Source organism: Kryptolebias marmoratus, linkage group LG3, assembly GCF_001649575.2.
Source record: "Kryptolebias marmoratus isolate JLee-2015 linkage group LG3, ASM164957v2, whole genome shotgun sequence".
NCBI lineage: Eukaryota > Metazoa > Chordata > Actinopteri > Cyprinodontiformes > Rivulidae > Kryptolebias > Kryptolebias marmoratus.
Window position 1 is genome coordinate 26,871,507 of NC_051432.1, and position 9,141 is coordinate 26,880,647.

The window sequence follows — 9,141 nt, forward strand, 5'->3', positions numbered from 1 at the left end:
CTTCTTTAAAATGCCTTGAGCTCTCCAAATGGAAAACTATAATAAACTCTACTTTTTTGAGCTGTGTGAGTCTATAACATAGCATGCCACCACATGCACTCCAACTTTTAACTTTGGCTGAGCTTATGGTTTGTCTAAAGGTGTTTATTAGTTTCTGAATGTGAAATAAGCCCAATTATCCCTTGGGCTTATGCATCCAAACTCTTTAACCAAGTCACAAGGTCCATTCTTTTCATAAACATAGCAATATATTATCTGCCCACACTTGATTTCTCTTTTTGTTTTCCAAGTGCGCAATTGTAAGCTGCATCATATTTGATAATAAGAAAGTTAACAAAGTTCTAAGACTTTTTTTTAATTAGGAAAACATGGTTGATTTTAACGAATACAGCAGCCACCTTTTATTATAGTGAAGGGATGACTCACCGCAGCATGAAGCTAAAAAAGGCTTTATTGTTGCAGCTTCCCCACAATCAGACAGTAAACTCAATTAAAACATAAAATCAGTTCATTATTACCTGGATTCTGCAGCAAATTGAATCAGGACTCAGTTTGGCGTTAAAGGTGCTGCAAATCATCCTAACTTAATATTTGTTCTTGCAGAGGGGAATCGTTGTGAAACACGGGCACATCCTTACATCTCACAGCTCAGACCTTTGATGTTTTATTAAAGACCTTCGCAAAACAAACGCTAACCTTGAGTGATTTCTTTTAGCAGTAAAAACTAAGCCTTGGATGCCAAAAATTCAGACAGATTTCATCCCCAAGGACCTTTTCAGAAATCATTCATCGGGTCTTTTGGCTGCTTTCATTATGCAACAGTAGCAGAGCTCCCAGGGCCAAAAGCTTTCATTACAACTGCATTAACCATTTTACATAAGTAAGGCTTCCGCTCCTTTTTAATGCAGCTTTGCACGTCTGCTTTATTTATGGAACTTCTTGTGTACTAAATGAGTTTGGGTTTTTTTCCATTGGTGTGAACTTTTGACTTCTTTTATTTGATCATATTTCAAAACACATCTGCTCTTATTTGCAGGACCAAACCTCAGGTTGTCAGTTCTCTAGACTTCATGCTTAACTTATTCTAACTATTAAAAAAATATAACCTCTAACAGGTTCTTTTACTAGTTCAAAGATTTAACATTTTACAGCTTCACACTGACACCAAATTGGGTCAGCATGAAAAGAGAAAAATCTTGGGAAACACTGAAATATGCAAATGTATAAGAAGGGTGATGATACACATGTAAAACGCAACAAGTTAATTAATTTTTGCCCTAAAAAAAAGTGTTACCCTTCTTACCCCATCAACACTGTCCTAGTTGTTCTTAGGCAGTCTAATTATCAACCTCCTGAGGGAATAAGTGAGTTATTGTGTTCAATAAAATGTTTTCTTCTCACTGACAGTGACAAAACAATTTGTCGAAAGGTTAGAGCTGCATGAAAAAAAACAATAAAAAGGACCTGCATCAGATTTACATATTGTTTTCTCATAATGAATGATATTCTGATGCAGTTTACTAGAACTTGCGTCATTATATTTGCATCAATGTGGCACTCAAGCAATTTAAAAAGCCCTTCCATTGAAATCCTCGCTGACGCAGTTCTGATTGTCAAGAGAACCCAGAGAGATCATCCATAAGTTCCTGGATGGAGGGTAGGCTGCAGATTTTTTAAATATTTAAAAGGTAGAGAAAATGGTTGAAAGATCGATTACTTTTAAGAAAATCATGAAATGTGGTTGAGTCTATTTTGATGCTGATGTTTGCAGACCGGGCATCAATATTCTCCTCCGTGAAAATGATAAATAATGCATAAATGGTTCATAAACTTCAAAACATTATGTGCTGCAGACAGACTTCTCTAGAAGCAGAGATGGACTTTTCTTTTCCCCGAGTTAACTATGCTGGGCCAAGTTGTTTCCCGTCAGGACAGATCAAATGTGGTCTGACGAGACTTCCTCCAAGATGTGCTCGAAAAGTTTAATATTATCTGGTGTTAGTATGTTTAAGTTATAGTTTTGTGTTTTCCTAGAGTTCTGGCAAAAACAATTCAACTCAGCAAATTTAATGAGCAATTTCTGCCAAACGGTCCTTTCTAGCTGGAGCTTACTGCTCCAGCTTCAGTTCTTCCATATTCTTAAATATCAGTCGATGCAGCAGAATCAGTTAGATTTGTTTTTATTTTGGAGTATGGTGACAGAATTGCTCAACCAACAATGATCAGGCTTGAGATCATTATAATAGCTAAATATTCTTTATATTAACCATCTTTAAATTCCCCTCATAATCAGATTTATCTTGTACAATTGGTCTCTTTAAACACAAGCATCTAAAGAAAGAAAACAATTCTATTTACTTGGAGTTTGCTGTAAAACTGTTAATATTGAGTCATCTTGAACTCAAGGACTTGTAGTTGTTTTACAAACAATGAAAAGCTGCTTTTTTTATTTCAAATTGATGCAAAATGGTGAGTTCAGACTCGTCAAGGACCAAACTCGTATTAGAACATGCTTGATTACAGTAGCTGGTTTAACTTATCTTTAAGGCCTGCTTCACACTGGATGATGACACCATTAATCAGCCAAATCATGAATGGGCTTTCCTTTGTCTTGGTGAGGTCTTTAGGTGTGTATTAAGAACATAGTAGGCTCCGTATAATATGTAATAGAACTTGATAGGTCTCCAAAAGCCAGGTCGTGGTGGTTTGTCATGGTGGGAGTGTGGTTCTAGCATGAATGGTGCCAAGGTGAGACCTTCCTTTTTGCTTGCTCATTGAGTATTTGAAGCAGGACTGGCTTCGTGCTTGGACTACAACTGAGATTGTAACAAGGTTGTGAAAAAAACCTTGTGCAAGCAAGGTGGGAGTAGTAGGGGGTAATCTTCTGGTGAGCGTAGCTGCATCCTGATGAGGTCTGAAGGTAGCGTCTCACTGGACTGCAGCTGTCGGAAACTAGTCGACTCAAACTTGACTCGGTATTGCCAGAAAATGTGCAGATTCTCAGCTGCAGTCTCAGCAAACACTGGTCATGTTTTAAGAGACCAATTTCAAAAATTAAAAAAAACATGGCTTATCTTTGTGTGCATTGCTTGCAAAACCACAAGCTAGTTCTTGGCCATGACAATTAATTTTGTTGCCAATCTGCGCTCATTTCATACCTGTCCCGACCTGCTTTGTTGTAAAAAAAAATCATATTTACTGTTAACCTACTAATAAACCCTCTGAGATGTCCTCATTAGATGTAACAGCATTGCCCCATGTAGTTCTTATCTGGTCAATATTGGGTCATGATGCCCTGTGAGGGATACAGCATCCCAGTTATGAGAGAACTGATGGTGTTGTGTTTTACTGTCGAGCTTTGATCAAGCTTTATCTTTTCACCACAACACTTTGTGTGGATTTAAATCCCACCAAAATCAAAATGACTGGAGTCTTTTGGCTGTGGTTTGATGTTTATTACAGATGTTAAGTTTCTTAAGTGTTTTGGAAAACATTTCCGATTATAAAATGATGCTAAAGTTCAGCTACAATTTTGAAATGACAGAATATTCAGTTAAAAGAAGTTTTATTTTCTTTCTGCCCATCTCAAATGTAAATAAAAATCACAAGCACATCAGGCAAATAATACATATCAAGTATGAAAGATGTTTTTATTGTTGTATCAGGGCTGATGTTGCAGCAGGATCTGAGCCAGAAGAATTTGACACCATTTGTTTCACTGTGGTTTCCTTCAAAAAAAAAAAAAAAAAATATCCAAACAGGCTCTAATGGGTTGGGTGAGGGCTGACGTCAGTGAAATGTGAGAGGATGAAAAAGAGGAAGGTGGGGAGAGTGGGAATCCAGAGGCTGACAGGCAGAAACAACAAGAGGAAGAACAAAAATGGAGCATTTATCATCTGATACATCTTGGTGGTTAATTATCTCCTCATCAACTTTACGTAACTCTTCAAGTGGCTACTTTGGCAGAAAAAAACAACAACCCACTATTTTTGTTTCTCCAATTTGACTCAAGCTGTCAAGATAATTTGGAAAGGAGGAGAAAATGCTACACCCCACTCATCTCCTTCTTTGTCCTCCCTCCGTCACCTCCTTCTCTGTGCCCAGGCCTCCACCTCTCCTCCTGTCCCTCGCTGGATTTCACTTGGAGGACATGGTGTAGCAGCCGTGCGGGTGCCACTGCATGTCCCGGATGCGCCTGATGGACTGCATCTGCGGGCAGCGGGCACTGTACTCGTTGAAGTGCCTGTAGTCGCCCTTCTCCAGGAGGTACTGGCTGCCGCGGTACCCGGGGAACTGATAACCCACCCAGCTGAGGAGGAGGCGAGGAGAGGAGAGGAGAGGAAATCAGTCAAAGAATATGTATTTATATGTAATAAAAAAGAAACCATAAGGCTGAAAGATGAGTAACAGACAAGTGAGAAAAGTAATAGAAAGCTGAAAAAAAAAAAACCAGATGCAGAGGACAAACTAGAGAAATTACAGTTTCTGTGAAAATGCAGTGTAAACGCTGAGTATCGAATGACTGGAAACTGCTGAAGAAGCTGAAGCTGAGCTGCTAAAGTTAAAAGAAGCAGGACACGAGCTGAAGGTTAAAAGTAACAAAAGGTTAGCGAAGGACTGGCTAAAAGTAGCAAAGGTAGGCTAAATGTATCTAAAAGCTAAAGTAACTAATGGTAAGCTACAGGTTAAAATTATCAAAAGGCCAGCTAGATGCTAAAGGTAGTTTAAAAAGATAAAAAGGAGAAAGTATACTGAAGTTTTCAAAGAGAACGATGTTTCTGAAGGACTTGAAAAGAGCTCAGTTATTTTTATGGGGAATTTTATTCGACGTGTAAAAGCAGCAAAAACCAGAAGTCCAAGCATCCGTCTCCTGGATGAGTTTTGCTGTACGAATGATTTTAAAAAAGGCACCAAGTATGCAGACGTAGTTGGATCGCAAAAATCGTACAAAAACTAAACAAGACAACAATGAATGCTGACTCAGCATTCCCACAATAAAGGCATGGGTTTATTTGTCGAGCTGTCAGGATGTGAAGCTGTTTGTTTCAGACAGTTGCAGCTCAAAGAATAAAGTAATCAGAGCAGAGGAGAAAGTGTTTGCTGCCTGCCACACCTCTGAGATTACACAGGGACACTGAGCTGCTGACGTTCATCACACCCTCCGCTCGCTGCTGATGAAAATGCCTCTATTCCTGCTCTCCTACCCAGACAGCTCGGAGAGTTGGTGATTGTGGAGCTGCTCGAGGATGACATCATGAATGCGAAAACCGTCTGACACACAGTGGTACCCAGACTTGAGTTTTTATTCTTGACGCAGTTGTTGAAAAAACACACTGTAATGTTTTCTGTCAGCGCTGCTGAAATATGCATGATTTGCCAAATGGGGAAAAAAAGTATGAGATTACAAAGTTCCAGCTTCAGTCGGGCATAAGAAACAGGGTTTAGAGGTGTAGTTAAAGGAGATGAACTCATTTGCTTTCTTGCAGTGAGCTGAATAAACCCAGTGCACTCGAGCGCTGAAGGTGAGACTAATTCAATTTGCACTTTTCAGTTGTTCTCACCCATGAGAAAACTTGTTCACGACTGGTGACATCGGGATGTAAAAACAGGAGACTGACTTTTCATCTTAGTGATTTTAGCTACTTTTCAGACTCCTGTGCAGTGATTTTTAAGAGCAGCATCCCCCAAAAGTCTCTTTCACGCTGCAGAAACTCTCATTTCTGGATCTGCTTCGGCCATTCAAGGACACCGGTATCTGATGCTCACAACGCAGTGTTAGGACGTGGCCAAATGTACAGTTTGAACACAAAAATAAGTTGTAATTTTCAAACATTGACCCTGAAAGACAGGGTGCCCTGGTGGTTGATTGCAAACACTTGAATTTCTGTGAGACTGCAACTGAAAATTTGCCTTTTTTTAGTAATAGCAAAAAAAGTTGCCAACTTTTCTCCAACAGTTGCAGCCCAGTGAGTCACTGGCTAAAGCAAAATGCTAAATTTAAGACTCCTGTTCTCATATATCTTCACACTAAATACAACACATAAACCAGAGAATGATTATTTTAATGCTGTTTAAGTAAAATGTACCAAAGTACACTTTAAATAAGCTTTATGCTAGCTTCATTTTAGCTCAAAGTTTTTCATCTTTTGAGAGTTTCAAAGTTAAATTTAATTAGTTTTTTTCATATAACAAGTTAAAGTATCCAAATGGAATTTAATTAATAGTTTATATTGCATTATTATTGAACAAGTGGGTTCAGTAAAGTTTTTAAGGTGCCACGACACTCACGTTCCACAGCTGACCATGATGCTGCCCACTCTGTCAGTGAATCCGTAAGAAAACAAGCTGGGAACGTCGTCATCCATGATCTCCATCTTGCGTCCTTTGAATTCTCCAACTTCATACAGGCAGGTCTTATGTTTCTCAGGGTACTGCAAAACGTAAGTTTAAAAAGAAAAAACAATTAGATGAATTACATCACTTTTCTTTGAAACAATCTCCCTCCTAAGGGTCAGCAGGGTCTTTGTTAAACTGGACCAGCCAATTTAAAAACTCTTCAAACCCTTAAAACTCCACTTTTTTTTAGTCTGAACTGTGATAACTCCTTGGATGATGACTGAAACCTCTTCAAAATACAAGAAGAAAAGAAGTCCAGTTGCTCTTTTTTTAAAAACTTTAAGGATTTGTTGAAAAGCGAGATCAGATCGGGGACAAGCCGAAGACGGAGCTCACCATGCGGACGGGCCTGAAGGACAGCAGGTAGTCGTTCTTCTGGCAGCTGCTCCAGGAGTCCCAGCGAGGATACTCTCCTTTCTCCAGGATGAACATTTCTCCACAGAAGTTCATCTGCTCGAAGCCGACGAAGCTGAGGAGGAAGGTCCCGAAGAGGAGACAGGATGAAGATCAACAATCAATTTCTTCTTTAAGGACATGTTTTTGACTAAATTCACCAAACAGATTTTAATAAAACCTTCATAATATAACCACCGGATGAACATCCACAACTGATCAACTTTTGGAGTCAACCCGATTTAAAATGGCCACCACAGCTGATCAACCAGAGGAAGCACAAAAATGGCTAAAACTCCAATTTTACAAGAACTGAGCTAAAATTTAGCTGAGACTTTTTCTCTGAATGCTAACTGATCATGCACAATCCGTGTTTAAAACTTCACTATTAACTATTAGAGTCTGTTAGCAAAATATCTCATGAACCACTGGGCAGATTTTACTGAAATATTTAGGAAAGAATGATTGAAAGTGCATCTACAACTGATTATCTTTGGGAGCCAATACAAGATGGCCACCACAGCCAACTAAACTTGGAAAACACAAAAATGGCTAGAATTTGATTGGTTTTACAGATATTGAGCTAAAATTTGGTGTGGCAGTAGCTGAGAGACAACTCATAACACAAAATAAAGTTTGATCAAAACAACATAATTTCTCATAATTTGTGTTTTTAGTTTAGAACTTGTTAGGCCTTTAATTTTTATACAATCAGAAGGAAGTTGCTGAACTCCCTAAATGAAATTAGTCACTGCCATGAGTGATTTTGTTCGCAGTTCAGAAAGTAAAGTTCACACCGATGCTGCGAGTTCGACACTCGGGATGAAAGCATCATCAGCTCACTGCCTAAAACCCAGAGTGGGAGATGTCGCCTAATGGAGAGGCACATCTATGAAATCACCTGCTCTTCGCTCAGAGGAGTGTGGCTTTCTGCACACATGTGGGTGAGCGCGGCGGTACTTACGGCCCACAGTCGACACGCAGGGAGCGCACCTTGTCCATCCCCACGTCACACACGTTCACACACTCGCCATTGATCTCCACGCAGCGACCTTGAAAGTTCTCCTGGTTGTACACGCACATCTGGGGGGGAACAAAAACAAGGAGCTAGTCAGAGATTAGTGAGGTGGTTTTGAAGTCAAACTGAGTTTCTAAAGGAGAAATTACAGTGAAAAGTCTGAAGCTTTTTCCACACACGTTATTTTTTTGGACCACCTACAGAAGGAGCTTCAGAAACCAGCAGGTTGTGACCTGAACTCAGACTGATGTGTTCCAACAGCGTCAGGGCAGCCATTTCGTACCGTCTGACCTGACAATTTTGTCAAAGTTCGGCTGTCTGTCGGCACGTGGGAGTTCTGTACCTTGTAGGACATCATGCCCGTCTCAGACATCTTGTTCTGAGCTGCCTTCCCATCAGGCCGGGCAGCCGACTTGGATTTCTCTCCTCCAGCAGACATGACTGAAGTGAAGAGGAAAAAAAGTTTTTATTCTCACTTTGAGACACTTCAAACCTTTATCTGTGATGAGGAAACAGCCATTAAGATCTAAATCGCCCTCAGACCTTGGCTTTCTCAAAACCTTCAGTGTTGAACCAACATTCACATTGTTTTCCTGTTTAATTTTTCATATATGTTTTAGCTATCTAACCTACTGCATACTTTGTGCTATAGTAGCCATTCATACAGGTTGGTCCGCTGTCTTACCTGTGGTGGCATGTGTGTAGAGGAGTGGACTCGGTGCTCTGACTGCTGGTCTGGGTGAGAGTTTGGCGGGCCCCTCGGGGCTTTTATACGCTGGCGCCCAGAGCGGGGGGATTATACCCACAGAAACAAAGTCGCTGAGCTCACAGCCCCCACAGAATAGAAATCCCCCATCATCAAAGAGACGGGGGACAGAGGACACAGACTGAAAGAGGAGGAAAATTTAAGGAAGAAATAAAACGAGCTGAGAGTCAGTTTAAATCTGAATTAAAGACAAACAACATGGGTTAAGTCAGACGTACAGTATAGTCCACTAAACTCCTTTTTTTCTTCTTGTTGTGCACTGAAAACATTTGAGTTTGCAAATAAAGTCAAAAAAAAAGTTAAAAAACAAAAACAACTGGACTTCTATTCTGTAGCTGAAGACGTTTCGCTTCTCATCCGAGGAGCTTTCTCAATTCAGAAATAGAGAGTGTGGAGTTGGGCTTTTAAAGCTGAGATGTGATATAAGCTGGATTGCTTGCAAATTGTTCTCACTCTCCTAACAATGGAGGCTCGTTAGAATCCTTGTTTGTCTGACTCACTGATGGGCCACTCTTGTCACATGAGTGCAGGTGTTGATTGGAGTGAAACTGACTGGGGATCAGGCCTA

The 9,141-nt window shown here is 40.1% G+C and overlaps 1 protein-coding gene across 1 annotated transcript; it reads right to left on the reverse strand.

The window, feature by feature from the left end:
- Positions 1-3,548: 3,548 nt before the first annotated feature.
- crybb1l2 (crystallin, beta B1, like 2) lies at positions 3,549-8,645 on the reverse strand. The gene is made up of 6 exons (XM_017432440.3): positions 8,493-8,645; positions 8,151-8,248; positions 7,754-7,872; positions 6,733-6,865; positions 6,289-6,431; positions 3,549-4,309 (listed from the first exon to the last, which is right to left on the reverse strand). The coding sequence occupies exons 2-6, from the start codon at positions 8,244-8,246 to the stop codon at positions 4,138-4,140; spliced, it is 663 nt and encodes a 220-aa protein (XP_017287929.1). The 5' UTR covers positions 8,247-8,248; positions 8,493-8,645; the 3' UTR covers positions 3,549-4,137.
- Positions 8,646-9,141: the final 496 nt, after the last annotated feature.